This window comes from Callionymus lyra, chromosome 1 (assembly GCF_982586985.1).
Source record: "Callionymus lyra chromosome 1, fCalLyr1.hap1.1, whole genome shotgun sequence".
NCBI lineage: Eukaryota > Metazoa > Chordata > Actinopteri > Syngnathiformes > Callionymidae > Callionymus > Callionymus lyra.
Window position 1 is genome coordinate 6,694,775 of NC_141818.1, and position 18,785 is coordinate 6,713,559.

The following is an 18,785-nucleotide window of genomic DNA, read 5'->3' on the forward strand; positions in this document are numbered from 1 at the left end:
ATTTATTTTTTTAATTACAACGAAGCTTATTACGAATCAAAACAGACTGATGCGCATGTGTTTGTGAATCGTGCAGGTTTCCCAGGATCATGTAGTGCAAGGGAAGACTGAGGACCATGGTCTTAGATTCGGAGTAGCTGATTCTCGTCTATGCTGCTTCAAACCCACCCAGTAAGAAGGGAACTCTCCTCTTCGTCTCCTTGTCATTTGTGTTCTTGGGTCGAAGTTCGGGATTTGATGGATAAGAAGTGGAGCTGAAGGACCGGAGTCGCCAGCACGAACTGGACTTCAAGGTGGATCAGGAGTTTAGATTTGGTCCCGGATTTCACGTTGTCAAATTTTTGTCTCGACGGAGATCAGACACTCGCTCCACGTTCGCCCTTCACGACCGACGAGGAGCGATTATGAGTCAAAGCTAATCTACGAAAGCCGCTGCCGTGCGATGTTTCCTGGCTCGGCAAGAACCCCCGTTCCCTCCTCCGCGCCCTCCTCCACTTCCAGTCTCCCCGGAGGCTTCGTGTCTTTCCTCCGCACTCCGATACATCGCTCAATTACACTCAATCACGCTGATAACTCAATACAGAGAGGGAACTGACATCATCTGCTTCATGTCGGCCTTGTTGGCGACAGGCGGATGATTGGACTTGTCAGCGCGGCGGTCAGGGCTGTTTGTCGTCCTCCGTCGTTGTCATCAGAGTTTTCTCCGGAGCCTCGCGTGTCATTATCTAAAAGCTCGCCCCGGATCTCGGGGCCAAAGCGTCCGTCGTGAAGGGGGGGAGAAAAAAAAAAAAAAAGGAGCCGGAGAAGTGAGTGACGCTTGACGTGGGCCGACGACGGTGACGAACGGAGAGAAACTGACGTGTTTTCCAGCCATTTCACTCCTTCGAGCACGGAGTCTGATTTACTGGCTGTCACTCACTTTAAGAAAGGCCACGCCCACGAACAACCAATACTTATCAGAACCGAGAAAAGAAAAAGAAAGAATGAAAAAAAATGACATGGAATTTAAAAAGGAAACAAGTTCAACTTGAAAATACAAAAACAAAAACTTTCATACATTTTAATTTTAAAAACTATCACTAAATCTTCACATATAATTCTTAGTGCTCATAATTCTTCGTTTTGAACCTAAAACTGACTGTAAATGGGTTCAATGTCAGTCATGTGACCTGATGCAGGATTATCAAACGATTGCCGAGTGGCCGTGACTCAACAGGTGTAAAAACTCAAGAGATCGAAACCAATTGAACCGGAACTCACCAGATGAGTTGGTTATGAATAGATGTGTGTGTGTCTGTGTGTGGTTGTGTGTGTGTAGGTGTGTGTGTCTGTGTGTGTAGAGCGAACAAGCTGCCAGATGGAGGTCTAGGCGAGCCTGACGCCAGAGGACTGCAACCTTCTTTGTCTTCTCTGACTGGTCTAATGAGTCCAGGGTTCTTCCCAGAAATCACTTCCTCCAGGTTCATCCGGTAAAGACCCACAAAGCAGTTGTGCTCACAACCTTCCCATATTTGGAACTAATATCTGACGTTTTCAATGTTTACATCTCAAGGTTTTTTTTCTACCTGAGTGGGTCAAGGTGTTACTGGGGATCCAACTCTGTTAAACCTGGTCAAAAGTCAGAGCGACTCACATCTTTGCCAGAGGATGATTCTCTACGTGTTATAAGAGTCACAAAAGTCACATACAAGTCTCGAGTCAAACTACCGCTAGCAGCTAGTGTGTGTGTCATATGTGCGCGTACACCCTCTGGTGGATGTCATCGGCACTACATTTATAAAATACCATAACGAACATTTGGATATTAAAGAATCAAACGTGTTACTTAAGGGTTAAACACTTTAAATACTACTTTACCAAAGAATGTTCAATTCAAGCCATTACATTTTTCCAATATAGTAAGTAAGTAATTAAGTAATATTTATTTATATAGCGCTTTTCCAGACCAGGGTCACAAAGCGCTTAAACAAACAAAACAACATACTCAAAAAAGTATATACTTTAAAGATCAAGATAATACTGAGAACAACACAGGAGTTCCAGAAAATCAAGGAAAAGCCTGAATAAATAGAAACGTCTTAAGATGTTTCTTAAAGGAGTCAGTAGATCCATCAAGCGCAAAGAGAGAGGAAGATCGTTCCAAAGCTTAGGAGCAACAGCCTGAAAAGATTTCTCTCCTCTGGTCCTGAGTCGTGTGCGTGGAACCATAAGTAGATTCTGAATTAGGGGATAACGGGGGGCTGGAGCCTACCCCAGCTTCTTTGGGGCGAGAGGGACACCCTGGACAGGACGCCAGGGTGTCCACAAAGACTCACAACCATTCACGCACACACTCATATCTACGGACAATTTCCCCACGATCCTAATCAACCTGTGTACGTTTTTGGACTGTGGGAGGAACACGGAGTTACCAGAGTAAAACCACACAAAGACCACAAGTCTCCAGCCCCTAAAACCGGGAGGTGGACCCTTTAACCTTCCTGTCGTGAGGCGATTTATTTCTTGTCTTTTATATTCCAGCCTTGTGTCGCCACTCCCCCCCCCCCACACACACACGAGGTCCATCCTAACCAGGTTATTCTGAAGCAGATTATGCAGCCGGATTATTTATGGAGGCCCTCTTGGGACCCCGTGGTAGAGTCACCACTTGTTGCCTGGCTACGAGTGACGCAGATTCGCCATCACCACGGTGAGGACGAGTCAGCGAGGCCACGAGACACAGTGGGTCGACGCCACGAACCCCTGCTGTCCCTCGCGCACCTGGAACATCACAGCTGGATCGATGGACTTTTTTTTTCTTCAGCGCCGCTTTTACTCTTTTGGATGTAAACGTGATCGTCTTGTGTCTCTTAGGTTCCACTGTCGCTACCTAATGATTGAAATAACCTCGAACAGGTTGTTGTGGTGAAGAAGCCGGTGAGTCGACGTACACGTTCTTCCAGCATTATCTTTAAAAAATAATCCTGGATCGTTGAGAGCAGATAAGACCCAGCGTGACCCGTGATAGAAACACTTTCACTGCTGGAAGTCAAAAAACCTTCTGGAATGTTTGCAGATGTGAAGCTTCTTCTTGGGTCTCTCAGCTAATAGCGGCTATCAGCACATTCCTCCGAGCCAAGTCCTGAAGTTTTTTTTACACCCAGGCCCCGGGGTCAGATAGAGGTCAGTACACATCTATCTACAGCGTCGTGACCTTTCCAAAGGTTCGCCTAGCCATTAGCACACGGGTGTGTGTGGAGCGCCGGCTAATGAAGCATTGACCGGAGCTCAAAAGAAGTCGATCTAGAAGGTTCAACTTAGATCTCACCTTTGGTTTTGCTAATAAAGCTCCACATTAAAGAAGGTTTTCCTTCCTAACACCTTCCAGACCAGCTTCTCCATACCTCGGACACACCTCTCCACAAAGTTATTCTCCCTCACTTCTCAAAATCGCCCCGAAAGCTTCGCCACACACTTTTTTCCTCGATGTTTCCAAAAAGAAACCCAGTGATGGATGCGCCTCGGCTTCATTCTCCCCTGACACCACCTTCACTCTTCCTCTGTTCTCTTCCTCCCACTAATGGCTTCCTCGGGTCTTCCCACAATGCATTAGCCGCCACACACCGTCCGGTCATTACGGAGACCTGATCGTCCCCTTGTTAGGATTCCCAACAGCCCTGGCAAGAATAGGAGCAACATGCTAATGCTAGTGCTTAGCGAAATGGTAGATTTGGTAGATACATACATTTTTGTTAGTTCTAAGAAAGTTTTTCCTGCTGATTTTAGGATTAATATCACAGGCATATTTTGTCAGCATGGGTAAGAAATGCTTCATGGAATTTCTAACCCACTTTCAAGTTGGTGTTGGACTGAAATTTAGGGTATTGTAACAAGTATATAACATCAAGTTAAATATACTTGGGAAAAAAACGGCATGGCAGACAAAATGCAATTTTTAAAACATTTTTTTTTCATGGGTAGGTTATTTTGCTATTAATAATCAGTATACTGTAAATATCAACTTCTTTCATGCATTCATCTTCTCATCTTTTACCTCTTTAAAGCTTTTAGAATCTATGATGGGAGACGACTGAGCTAAAAGATAATTATCAAGTTTAACAAGTTATTATATTATTATAATGATTATTGCTTGAGCAATAATATCTCTTGTATTTGATTGAAAACCATTGGAATATCATTATTTATCAAAGATATGACAGCAACCTCTCTGTGCTTCAGTAGGGATTCAGACAAACATGTAAACTCTGTACTTTCTCACTTGTACAAGTAAAACCTGTGACTTCAAACCAGATCTGATTTCTATACTTTATTTAAGTAAAAGGATCGGATTTTTAACCCAACAATCTGCAACTCACACTCCACATTAAACAAAACATCAGCTGACAGATCTTGAGCGCGAGAAAAGAAACGAACGGTGTCTTACTTCCGGACGGCGTGTCCGCGTGGACCGGCGGCGTGGATGGGATGAAGGACGGGAAGAAGAAGGAGCGCAGGGATCGCTCGGTGTGGATGGGCGATCGCTGCGTGGGCAGGTTCTCGCAGCTCCCGACGCTGCTGTGGATCTTAAGGTTCAGGGGTTTGGTCTTCTTCTTGGCTCTGGGGAGTCAAACAGACGGACAACAGTGAGTCCGACAACCAGCAGAAGGAGAATGTTGCGTTCGCTAAAAAGGTAAAAAAAGAGAGAATAATGTTTAATAGTTTAATTTAACAAGTGATCTAGTGCAAGTCGGGACAGAAGTTACCACCCTCAAGTGGATCAGGACTTTCTGCAGACACTCTACACAACGTCCAGAAAGGGGCAGACGAGGTCCAGACTATAGTAGTACTTTTTAATTCCGAGTCTCGCCAGGTTTTCTTGACCCCGTGGACCGCGTCTGAATTCATTTTTCAGCTTCTGACAGCGAAGTTTTCCGGCAACTTCCACGGATAACTTTGCTGCTCCCACAACTGTCATGATTATGCTTCTGTCCTCCTACTCGTGATGCCGTCCCACACATCTGCAACAAACCCACGGACACTCTGGACCAGCTCTCAGTCGATGGGGGACGCTTCAGACTCACGAGTGCTCACCAGCCATAGTTGGTTTTGCTACCTTTTTAACAAAGATTGAGATGTTGGTTTCCAGTTCAACCGTCCACAGGTTTGTGTTTTAAAAACACTAAGAAATAGCAGCAGAAATTGTCGAAATAGTCACTTCAATGGGACCAAAGATCACCTTAGCACCAGATTATTAATTTGCGCTGCAGGAAGGACTATTTAATAAAAAAAGATACAATGTTTTTCTAAACATTTAAAACTCCCTCGCCCAACGTCTGTACCTTTGTATCGTTGTATCTGTTAATGTGTTATTGTTACTATTGTGTTGTTATTACTTTATTAAATGTATAATTGTTTATTATTTTATAAAATGTATAATTGTTTGTTATTATTGTTTTTTTTATTATTCATTATTGTTTGTGCTTTATTCTAATATGTGTTTTAATATAATGTGTAGGTTTTATTTTTTTAACTACTGTAACAAATCCAATTTCCCTAATGTGGGAATAATAAAGATGTATCTTATCATATCATTAAGTAGTTACGATATCCGTATGATCCTTTTTAGGATAAACAACCTTTTTTTTTTTACTCAATTTCCTCTAAAAAAGAGGGTCTAAAATGAGTGGAAAGTCAAAATCGTGGATCGAAGTTGTAACTTTATCGACAAAAAGTGAAATCCGGGCTCTGATTGTTGCTTTTCGATATGAGAGTTTGATACCACGGATGGAACCCGTTGCTTAGAAACTCATCAAAGCTGCGTATCCTCAACTCCCATATTGTACTACAACAGTTTGTAATGAAACCGCATTGACTTCACATGGAAAATAAGTTCGGTTGAACGCTCTGTAAAACCTAAACCTAAAGCGATCCTGGGTCTGACCCCAGACCCTCTTTAAAATCCTCTACAGGAAGTAGAAATGACTAGTTCAGGTCAACGGACTCAAAATAAAGACATAAACAGCTGAGATTTAAATCAGACAACAAAAGTTTGGTTGTCAGGCTAGTTTGGATTCTGCTACGAAGATATCATCACCTGGACGAACTCATGAAGAACCAGATTATTCCAGGCGACAGGAATTCCCCTCAGGAATCACAGATAAAATTCAGAACGAGATCTTTCAGGTCAAATTCCGGCCACCTTTTTTCTTTTAAGGTAAAACGAAAACAAGATAAATTCATGCACGTGGATGTTATCCTGAATCAGTTATTTTCCCGGAGGACGCTTTCCCGTCCGGGAGTGAAGCGTCCACGCAGCAGGTGCTGCTGCAGAGACGGAACCGGCAGCCGATGACTCACTCCTCTGGTAAACGCAGCGCAGCAGGGGTGGAGATAATGAAACGGGCATCAAACCAAGCGGCCATCGTGTCATCGCCGTCGAGGCAGGAGTTCGGTTCAGTTAAACTTCTTCGCAAATTTTCTTTGCAAATTATTGTTGTTGTGACTGAGATTTTACAACTTCTTCCCGGTACCTTTGCTTGTTCCTGGAACAAACATCCGTCCCTTCATTTTAAAAATATTCATCAAGTTCTAAATAGCTCGACTTAAAAGCCTTTTTTTGTCATTAGCTTCAAGGATTAGCATTAGCATTAGCATTGCACTATGAAAATGTTCCTTTCAAAACAAAAAGTCAATTCATTTTTTTTTCTCCTAAAATGAGAGTAAGTACTAATAATACTAGGGGCTGCTCGATATTGGAAATAGGTGCGATATTCGATATTGTTGTCTTGAATTGCGATATCGATATTGATGCGATATTTATTTCTGGCACCTAAAAATGTAGAGTACTGTAGGGGAGGTCTGGGGAAACGATGCAATATTTCGGTGCCAACATGGTCGGAGAAAAATATCACTTATAACGCGGGACTTCCATCAGTTTCCCGCGAAACTGAGCGACATCAGAGAGGAGCCGCCGGCGCGTCGCAATATCACCAAACCCTTAATAAATACCACGTCGTTGTACACGTACACATAACAGTTTATAAACAACTTAGCTCATTAGCATACCGTGAAGACGGACAGGTTCGTTCCGGGATCTTATAAGAACGCTGAAAACAACTGAGGCGGGATGAAAAGAACCTACAATATGTTTCTTTAGCAAAGGGGGTTGAAGGAGATGAGTGGATCACTCACGTTTGAGTAGATCATACGTTAGTCTTACTACAAGCAACCGAGCCCAGCAAGCTGCGCCGCACAACTCACAGACAGACGGAGATGTAAACGACAACGAGACATAGACAAATTGACAACTTTAAAGAACGTGAAACTTTTTAGTGGCAGATAGCAAATAAATCCTCGGTAAACACAAATTATTGCCCATTTCATCAGGTTATTTTGTGCGATATGCAGCCCTGGGCCCGAGTAGGAAATAATATGTGTGACCGTTGACATCACAACAACAGTGACCCGCTGTACTTGACAAAATTGCTTCCCGAGACAGACATACCATTCTAATGCCAACGATGGGAAATTAGGAGGCAGTAAAAGCAGCCAAGCAGTGTGTAAGTGGGCGTCAAAAAACTCCCAAAAACTCACTGATGAAAGCGCCGCCTGAACAGGCTTGGATAAAGTTTGACACCGGGGGAGACATGCAGCCCTTTGACTCCATTTAGGGGGCCCCCATGACGTCATGGATCATGTAGAAACTTACATTTCTTTGTATTTGTTTTTCCTATTTTAGTTAAAAGAATGTAGAAATATTTCCTTTTTTTTTAATGTAATGCTAATGAACCAAACGACAATCGATTATGTGTGTTTTCTAAATGTTAGATTTATTACTGTACTTCAGGGATTTGTTTGGAACAATGACAATAAAGATGATTTCATTTTAAAATAAATGAGAAAGTTGTATAAAATACTGCACTTGCTACTTGTTGTTGTTATTTTGATTCCTTCATTTTTTTGCTTGCCGGCTCCTCACGGCAGCCACTGTATCAATGGTGGCCCCTGAGAACGTTAAACCGACACTCACCTAAAAATAATAACTAGAGCCGAACCTCACTTCAAAGCTGGAATTCAACCCGTGACCTTCTTCCATCTGGAAGTCAAGGCACACAGGAAAACAAAAACAAAATGAGAGACTAGCAAAGAAGACAAGACTGAGTCGAGGGAGAAAGAAATCCCCCGGAATGCTAGCAGGTGATTGACAGGAAGTGGAAAGAAAAGCATCAAAAGATGTTGATTTAAAAAAAAAAAAAGCAAAAAAAAAGCCGACTCACGCAGAGAGCGCTGACGTATCACGCGCCGTGACACTCATTAAGCGTTCAATGCCACTGGAAGTTTTTTCCTTCCCCCGAGTCGCGCAATTAAACTTGTAAACCAGCGCCGCGTCACACCACCAGGAAGAGCGACGTGCAGGTTATCACGTCTCCGAGCTTTTGTCAGCGATTCCGTTCACCCCCCACTTTAGGGCCGTTTGAGTTTGAATCGAAGCATTCAGACGCCGCCGCCACCGCCGCATTTTCTCCTTCGCTTCAAACGACGCGTTCGCGGCGCGAATGTGAATGGAAGGAAAAAAAAAAAGGAGGGCAAGAGGATCCAAGATTTAAGTTCCGGCTGTTGTTGTCGCTTCTATTCACGGAGTCGACGACACACCAACTCGGTCAATAGTTGAGACTCGACGATCGACGATGGATTTCGGCGTCAACCGTCACGCCGGGAACATGATGACTCATCAGTTCTGTTCACGCCGAGAGACTTTGGTTTGACTTTGATTATTTTTTTGGGGAGGAAATCGGGCGAGGAAGTCAAATTAGCGACTGTTGTTAATTACCGAACGTGTTTGGCTGCGTCGCCTCCGACGAACCAACCGGAGACAAGGACGATTTCCGAAGGGGCCCTTGAAGGGGACGCCAGCGAAGACATGTACGCCTCATATTTAACGACCTTAAGTCACATGAAAGATTACACTTTAAAGGACTTAAGGACAGAAAACTCATTAAGATTTTATTCCCTTTCGAGGCTCCTGGCTTGTCGTCACGAGCAACATAATGATAAAAACGGGGTCCCTCGCCATATCGCAGTTTTATTTAGGGTTTTTATAGATACAGTAATGCATATATAAATACATTTAAATTATATGTTTGAATCCTACTATGGAAGTAAATAAGTCTTTGAATATAGACTGAATTTTTTACCACATGAAAAGCATTTTAATTTTTTTGGTATCCCTTGTGTTGTCTCAGGGTCAAGGTGACAGAAAGACCTGGAAACAAATGGGTTTGGGGTTTACCTTGTGTTTTCTAAGGGTCAAGGTGACCCGGAGGCCCAAAAAACAAATGTCTTTGTTGTACCCCCTGTGTTCTCTCTGACTCATAATGAGTGAAATATATTGTTAAATATATCACATGATAAAATGTCTATTTTAAAAAATATATATATATTATTTTGATGTATATTTATCTAGACTAGTTATATTTTCTCTCTCTGTCTTTTTTCTCAATGTAGAAAAACAAAGTCAGTTAAAAATACATTTAAGTAAGTAATTTTTATTTATATAGCGCTTTTCCAGACCAGGGTCACAAAGTGCTTAAACAATCAAAACAATATTCAATAAAGTATATTTTTTAAAGATCAAGATAAAACTGATAACACAACAGGTGTTCCAGAAAATCAAGGAAAAGCCTGAACAAATAAAAACGTCTGTTAAAAATAAATGTGTGAAAATATTCAGCGTAAACTATTTTAATTAGAAGAGGATAATGAGGTAAACGTGTGAAGTTTATCTTCTCAGCATCAAAATCATCATAAAACAGCATTTAAAAAGAAAAATCTAATTTCAAGCATTTTTTAAAATATATTTTTTATATATTTATATTTCTTTTTACACATTTATTTTATTAAACATTGCATTTCACACTAAACTTATGTCTTCATGAATCTGAGGAATTTTCCTCGGTCGGGTTTGTCGGCGTCAGGCGAGTCTGGGACTCCCCGATGAGTCGGTCGGCTACAAAAACAGCGACAGGGACGAAACCAAAGCGGACGAGAAAAACTGAAGCAGGTGTATTTGACTTTCTTCCTCGGAGCCAGGAGGGGGGTCCCTCTGTGATTCATTCCTGCGTACCACCATCCCTCCCCCCCCGGGCCCCCCCGCCGTGCCCCCTTCCAACACTCTTGCAGATCCAGTAATTACAGCGACACCTCCCTGTAAGATTTTCCATTTGATCGAGGGCGAAACCGGAGCAAGCGTTTTTCTTCAATTCCGACACTTTCCCTTCCCTTTGTGACACATCAAGAGGGTTTCTCATTAGACCTCGGCTCAGCACCGACTCGCTTTCCTCCCAATTAGACACTTTTTTTCTCCTCCGCTCCCACCTGGATCGCCGCCGCATTAATGCAGGAGCGTCGTCTGATGAACGCTCGTGTCCGTTTGACGGGACTCAAGGGTTTTTTTTCCCTTCAACACTTTTTCTGACAGATCTGAGGCTTCCTGTCGCTCTCTGTGCTGACGGGGGTCGGAGAGGTCGGAGAGGTCGGAGAGGTCGTCGCCTCCTGATCTGACAAAGTCGGGGAGAAAATGGAGGCGCAGGCGAGAAGATCGCGGGAATTACGGGGCTTGTGTATTAACACGTGAACATTTGCTCCCGAAAATAGAAAAGGAATCTATTCTATTAGATCACATTTTCTTTCTTTTTCAAATTCTTAACCCTTTCACCTTGACCCAGAGACAACACAAGGGATACCACAAATGCGTTTGTTTTTCGGGCCTCCGGGTCACCTTGACCCAGAGACAACACAAGGGATACCAGAAACATATTTGATTTCGGGCCTCCGGGTCACCTTGACCCAGAGACAACACAAGGGATACCAGAAACATATTTGATTTCGGGCCTCCGGGTCACCTTGACCCAGAGACAACACAAGGGATACCACAAACGCGTTTGTTTTTCGGGCCTCCGGGTCACCTTGACCCAGATACAACACAAGGGATACCAGAAACATATTTGATTTCGGGCCTCCGGGTCACTTTGACCCAGAGACAAAAAAAGGGATACCACAAACACATTTCGGGCCTCTGGGTCACCTTGACCCAGAGACAACACAAGGGATACCAGAAACATATTTAATTTCGGGCCTCCGGGTCACCTTGACCCAGAGACAACACAAGGGATACCACAAACGCGTTTGTTTTTCGGGCCTCCGGGTCACCTTGACCCAGATACAACACAAGGGATACCAGAAACATATTTGATTTCGGGCCTCCGGGTCACCTTGACCCAGATACAACACAAGGGATACCAGAAACATATTTGATTTCGGGTCTCCGGGTCATCTTGACCCAGAGACAAACACCAGGTTTAAGAAACATATAAATAATGCTAAAACACAAACTCACACATTGACACTAAGTCGACTAAAAGCAAGGAGACTCACACACACATGACACCATCGTCGGCATACGATCAAACATACATCGATGCAAACACACAAAGATCTTGTTGTAACCAGTTCTTGATGAGTCAGCGTTATGATGGGATATAATCCTGACATAATAAAGAGAACCAGACGTCCCTCCCCTGAGACCTCCTCTAGTCCCCCAACTTTTTTTTGTACTGCGGATAAAGGTAACGATTGTAATCCCAGACCACCGTTCAGATAGAAAAAAAGTAAGAACAAAATAGCATGACCTGCAAATGAAGTCCTTGAAAAAAAGAAAAAACCTTTCACTGTAACGCTGAATCAGCATTTGATCGTATGCTGACGATGGTGTTCTTTATGTTTGTCTCCTAGTTTTTAGTCGACTTTGTGTCAATGTTTGTGGTTTTGAAGTTTGTCTTTTACTCATTTTCACAAGTCAAGAGTCACACGTTTATGTTATTTCAAGGAAAATCTGGTCTTTTTTTTTTCAAAATGAAACACCTTTAACGCAGTAATAAGTAATACTCTGCAGTGAGAACTCTCTCTTGCTCCAGTAGAAGAACTCACATTTCACCAATCCTTTAAACTAAGCATTGAAAAGATATTTCTCTCCCGACTCCTTCAAGAAGCATCTTAAGACCTTTTTATTTGTGCACGATTTTTCCTAATTTTCTTGGGGTTCTTGCTGTGTTTGTCTCTATGTTGTCTTGAACTTTTAAAGTATTTCTTTTTATCATGTATTGTTCTGTTGTTTAAGCGCTTTATCTGGTGAGTGTGGCGAGTGGACTGGCTGACAGGTGAGGTGTGTGTGTGATGCACGGCACTGACACCTGCACTGAAGGAGAGGGTCGAAGGTCAGACTTTCCTGATGGAGGAGGCGCAGGAATGCCGGGGAATAGGAAGAGACAGTTGACCGGGTCGGTCCCGAAGTCAGGATTCAGCCGAAAACCTCTTGTGATCCAACGTAGTTCAATAACATTATCATGGAAGGAGTTTATTTTAACTGTTAATACTGATCATTTTAAAACATAGTCTTGGAAAACGGAGATTCGGTTTCTCTTTTTTCATTTAACTGTTTTTGTTTATTTTTTTCTGGCTTGAAACTAGAAAGAAGAAAACAAAAAAACAAAAAAGATCTAAAAAAAGAGTGAAATTTGAATAAATAAGACAAACGGGTGAAACTGGAGGAGAGACTTTGTAAAACAAAAGTTGTAAATTGTAAAACAAATGTGTACACGGTAAACTCTAGTTTCTTATTGGTCGATTTTTTTGACCCCATCCCATAAGGTCACAACTCATAACAAGTGAAATATATTGTTAAATAAGTGGTATCCCTTGTGTTCTCTCTGGGTCAAGGTGACGCAAAGACCCGAAAAACAAATGTGTTTGTGGTATCCCTTGTCTTGTCTCAGGGTGACCGGAAGACCCGAAAACAAATGTGTTTGTGGTATCCCTTGTGTTGTCTCAGGGTCGAGGTGACACAAGGACCTGAAAACAAATGTGTTTGTGGTATCCCCTGTGTTCTCTCTGGGTCAAGGTGACACAAAGATCCGAAAAACAAATGTGTTTGTGGTATCCCTTGTCTTGTCTCAGGGTGACCGGAAGACCTGGAAACAAATGTGTTTGTTGTATCCCTTGTGTTTTCTAAGGGTCAAGGTGACCAGGAGGCCCCAAAACAAATGTGTTTGTGGTATCCCTTGTGTTGTCTCAGGGTCAAGGTGACACAAAGAAAAAAAAACAAATGGGTTTGTGGTATCCCCTGTGTTCTCTCTGGGTCAAGGTGACACAAAGACCCGAAAAAGAATGTGTTTGTGGTATCCCTTGTCTTGCCTCAGGTTCAGGGTGACCCAAAATCGAAAACAAATATGTTTGTTGTATCCCTTGTGTTTTTTTTTTATATACATTTATTTTTGATGTATATTTATCTATTTCTTTACACCTTTCGTCAAATTTTCTAGGACTTTAGCAAAAAAAATGACTTAAAATCTGAAACTATATTCGTAAACTTGAAACACGGAAGTCAAAAAATGACTTTTCCAAGGGCAGGAAGAAAATATATATTTTTAATTTTATCATAAGTAATCTATTTATTCGTCTGGTGGACGTCAGTTGTTTACATGCCTTGAAAAAATACTTAATGAAGTGTCAATAAGACAACGAAGAAATCTCTGGAGAGCAGCCCCTGAGGGCTCGCCGAGGGGGCGACGGGGGGCGACACACTTTCCAGGATCCCTCGCTCCAACTTATCACGCTTCTTCCTTCAGAGAGAGCGTCACATCAATGGAAGTCCGGCGCCCTTGGACTCGTGGTGGGTTCAAAGCCAGTGGAGGTGGGAGGTAGGACCTTCCATCCTCTCCGTGGGGGGTTTCTTCTCGGCAGACGTTTTGCTTGTTAAACCCAAGAACTCCCTGAAACTGTCACCAGCGAGTCCTTCAAGTCGAAGTTTTCATGAAGCCCCCCCCCTCCTCAGGGCGTCCCCTCGCAGGTCCGGCGTCCGTCCGTTCCCAAATCGAATCACGATGTACTCTAGCGAGGCCCGAATGAAACCATCGCTCAAACCTCCCGCTCGCTAATCCGAGCGCATTACGGAGACGGCGATCTTGGCCGTGAGCGCGCAGGTTAAGTGGCGCTTCGGAGACGAGACGGCGAAGCGACGGCGGCACTAAATGTCGGCGACGACGTGGAACCTGACAGATACAATCACGGGGAGACGGCAGCGAGATTCATATCCGGCTCGCGTTCAATTTCAGTCCAGCCTCCACTGAAGGGGCTGACAAGGGGCCGAGACAGGGATGAGGATCAGCTCCTCCATTTCCTTAATTCTGAGTCGACAGAATAACATGGAGCTTAAGTCGCGCACGGAAACTTTTTTTCGTTTAATCAAATAAAATGACAAAAACAACAACTTCCTGTTACTGCGACGATGCATTCAGGTGTGTCCGGACTAGTCGATATATAGTCAACCTGAAAGCCTTAGAACAAATGTGTTTGTGGTACCCCTTGTGTTGTGTCAGGGTCAAGGTTACACAAAGACCCGAAAACAAATGTCTTTGTTGTATTCCTTGTGTTTTTCAGGGTCAAGGTGACCCGGAAGCCCGAAAAAAAATGTGTCTGTGTTATCCCTTGTGTTTTTTAATGGTCAAGGAGACACGAAGACCTGAAAACCAAATGTGTTTGCGGTATCCCTTGCGTTTTCTCAGGGCCAATGTGACCCAAAAACAAATGTGTTTGTGGTACCTCTCGTGTGTTCTCAGGGTCAAGGTGACACAAAGACCCGAAAACAAATGTGTTTGCCGTATTCCTTGTGTTTTTCAGGGTCAAGGTGACCCGGAAGCCCGAAAACAAATGTGTTTGTGTTATCCCTTGTGTTTTTTAAGGGTCAAGGAGACACGAAGACCTGAAAACCAAATGTGTTTGCGGTATCCCTTGCGTTTTCTCAGGGCCAATGTGACCCAAAAACAAATGTGTTTGTGGTACCTCTCGTGTGTTCTCAGGGTCAAGGTGACACAAAGACCCGAAAACAAATGTGTTTGTCGTATTCCTTGTGTTTTTCAGGGTCAAGGTGACCCGGAAGCCCGAAAACAAATGTGTTTGTGTTATCCCTTGTGTTTTTTAAGGGTCAAGGAGACACAAAGACCTGAAAACCAAATGTGTTTGCGGTATTCCTTGCGTTTTCTCAGGGCCAATGTGACCCAAAAACAAATGTGTTTGTGGTACCCCTCGTGTGTTCTCAGGGTCAAGGTGACACAAAGACCCGAAATCAAATGTGTTTGTCGTATTCCTTGTGTTTTTCAGGGTCAAGGTGACCCGGAAGCCCGAAAACAAATGTGTTTGTGTTATCCCTTGTGTTTTTTAAGGGTCAAGGTGACAAGAAGACCTGAAAACCAAATGTGTTTGCGGTATCCCTTGTGTTTTCTCAGGGCCAATGTGACCCAAAAACAAATGTGTTTGTGGTACCCCTCGTGTGTTCTCAGGGTCAAGGTGACACAAAGACCCGAAAACAAATGTGTTTGTGGTATCCCTTGTGTTGTCTCTGGGTCAAGGTGACACGAATACCTGAAAACAAATGATTTTGTGGTATCCCTTGGGATTTCTCAGGGCCAATGTGACCCGGAGGCCCAAAAACAAATGCGTTTGTGGTATCCCTTGTGTTGTCTCAGGGTCAACGTGACACAAAGACCCGAAAACAAATGTGTTTCTGGTATCCCTTGTGTTTTCTCACGGTCAAGGTGACACAAAGACCAGAAAGCAAATGTGTTTGTGGCATCCCTTGTGTTGTCTCAGGGTCAAGGTGAACGTCCTCCACTACTGCATATATATTTCTGGAAGCCAGGGAGGTCATTCACTTTAACCAAGCGACATCACAAGGGATAGCACAAACAGATTTGTTTTTTTCAGGCCTTCAGGTCTAAAAGTCGAAAGATACTTTTAAATTCACATCAGTAGATATTTGTACGAGCATTTTTGATGTTTGATCAAGTTACACTGTAGTGAAAAAGCGGCCGCCTTTCCAGAGTGTCCGCCGACTTTCGCTCTAGGAAGCTCGTGCTACTGTTGGTTCTTAAGTGGTTGAAACTGGAATCCTCATCAGGTTTTCAGAAGCTGAAGAAGCAGCGAGTGTTGTAGAAAAGTGTACTTGTGAGGAAACTGTTAGCCTGGTTGCTAGCTGGAGCGACAGGTGCGCCGCAGGTGACACCAGAGAGCGACGTCAGCTCCGGCGAGAAGAAGAAGGAAATCATCTCCGGCCGAGTGTCGAAGATTAGATGTCGAGCGAGCGTCTGAGCGGCAGCTCGTTGAAATATAACTCGCTCGAGAGCGACATCCGTCTCCGTCAGTGGGAGGTTGCGTCGCAGCAGGACTCGTCGCGTTAAGTGATCGTTGAAACATTAGCGAGCTCATGTTCTTGTGTTGTTGTTGTGTTGTTGTTGTGTTGTGACGCATTTCTCTCACAACAACAAGGGAGAAGAAACCCTGAGGCAGGAACACATTTGAAATACGTGGCAAATACATCAACAACATTACAGTACATAACAGCGAAAGAGGTTGTTTGTAAGTTTGTCCCCTGTTTCTCACCCCGGCTAGCTGGGACACATTGTAGAAATGTGAAGGTTATTAGAAATAAGTTAGTTCATTTTCTTAGCATGTCTATTATCTATTATTACTTGTATTTATTATCTCTAAAGCGATGGTTAAGCTTTTACATTTTTTTTCTTATTTAATTTAACATTTAATTTACATTTTTATCGTCTCTTTAATGTATGAATGACTTGTTTTAGTTTATTTTATTGTGTTTAACTCATTTTATTTTATTGTATTTTATTTCCTTCCTATTATCTTCACAAAAAATGGTGATGATTTTACAATACTAGGATTGAAGTTTAATGTAATTATTGAATTTGTACATGCCAACTTTATTCAACGAGTAATTTGTTTTATTATATTTTATTAAAAAATGTTTATTTAATGTCATTTATTCCATTTTTTTTAAAAAGTTTTTGTGATTCAATGTGATTTATTACATTCCATTTTTGCAAGTTATTTCATATATAATAATTAAATTACAAATATAGGAGACCTCCAGAGGGATCAATAAAGTTTTTATCTATCCATCCATCCTTATATATCCATCCATCCATCCATCCATCCATCCATCCATCCATCCTAATATATCCATGCATCCATCCATCCATCCATCCTAATATATCCATCCATCCATCCATCCATCCATCGTAATATATCCATGCATCCATCCATCCATCCATCCATCCATCCTAATATATCCATCCATCCATCCATCCATCCATCGTAATATATCCATCCATCCATCCATCCATCCATCCATCCATCCATCCATCCATCCATCTATATATTTTATATTATAATGTATCTAAAACGCCACAGAACATTGCTTTCTTATGACAATAATGGCAATAAACTTTTTCTGATTATTTGATTCTGATTTTTACTTTAATTTAATGTAATTATTAAAATAATTAAAATAGTTTATGCCCATTTTAATGTATCAGTCACTTCTTTTATTGTAATTTTTCAGTGATATTTTATTAACTGTATTTTATTTATTGTCATTCATTTCATTATTTCTACATAATATAATGTATCTAAAACACCACCAAAAGTGTGTTGTTATTACAACACTGGCAAAAAAAAACATATCATAATTCTCTTACTGTGATTGACGGTTAATTTAATTAAATGTATTTATATTATTTTGGATAGACCTCATCTCATTTATTATATTATATGTATATATACTTTATTTGATTCTAGATTCTAATGTATCCAAAACACCACAATAATTGTATTGTGTTTTTGTTTTTTTAACTTGAAATAAATGTTTAATGATTCTCTGACTTTGATTGTCATTGACAGTTAAATTAATTTAATTATTAAAATTCTTGAAATTGTATATGTCGCTGTATGATGATGATGTTTGAGTCACTTGATTTATTGTATTTTATTTGATGGATTATATTTAATTCATTTAGTTTTATTTTATTTATTATATTTAATGTATTGTTTATTATTGTATTCATTCTATATTATATGTTGGTTTTATAGTGATGACTATAATAAACATTTCCTGTTTCTCTGACTCTGAAGATGATTGACAGTTTATTTCAATTAAATAATCTCAATTATTTATATTATTATTATTATTATTTATTATTATTTATATTAAAGTATTTAATTGTACTTTGTTCAATACATTCTGTTTTCTAACGTTTTTAAACCATCGACAGTCAAAGATTTTCCGACTCAACCTCCCACTCGTGTTTGATTTCCAGGTCTTAGAAGACGAGGGTCCGGGGTGAGCGTCACGCAAACACATCAGGACCTGATCTTCTACGAGTCGGGGTCTGGCGTCTACTTCCTTCAGGATCATTCAAGAGCACGAAGATGGTTTCCAGCTCCGCTTGTTTACTCCACGGCGACATTCCAGCCGCGACTAAACACTCATATAAATTCATAATCATGACTTCAATTTCGCCGGCGCCGGGGACGAGCGCTCGTTAAGAGGCGCAGGAAGCCGGGACGAGGCGCCGAGTGGCGGCTGAGGGCCCCGCTCATTAATGCGGCGGCTGAGGGCCCCGCTCATTAATGCGGCGGCGGCACGGGCTCTGGAGAAGCGGCTCGCGTCCCCTCGCACTTTGTCTTGGAGCCGTGACAACGACGCTTCGTTCCGGACACTTAGCTGAGCGGCCCCGTGTGCTGTGAGGGGCCCGTAATGCGGCGGGGGTCAGAGGTCGGCCGGTAAATGTGGCCGTCGGCGTGTTCCCGGGAGGCGGCGGATCCGTGTTCGGCTGAGAGTGTCGGGTATTGATCCGACGCCCCAGAGATTAGACCTTGAAGACGTTATTATCTGGTGA

At 42.2% G+C, this 18,785-nt stretch overlaps 1 protein-coding gene across 2 annotated transcripts in view; it reads right to left on the reverse strand.

Annotated features, from left to right (window-relative positions):
• The window catches only part of ksr2 (kinase suppressor of ras 2), an 85,924-nt gene that overhangs the window by 31,434 nt on the left and 35,705 nt on the right, over positions 1-18,785 (reverse strand). For both annotated transcript variants that reach the window (XM_087790310.1, XM_087790309.1), the window contains one exon: positions 4,424-4,596. In XM_087790310.1, the coding sequence (XP_087646436.1) occupies positions 4,424-4,596 (173 nt within the window). The remainder of the gene's footprint in view (positions 1-4,423; positions 4,597-18,785) is intronic.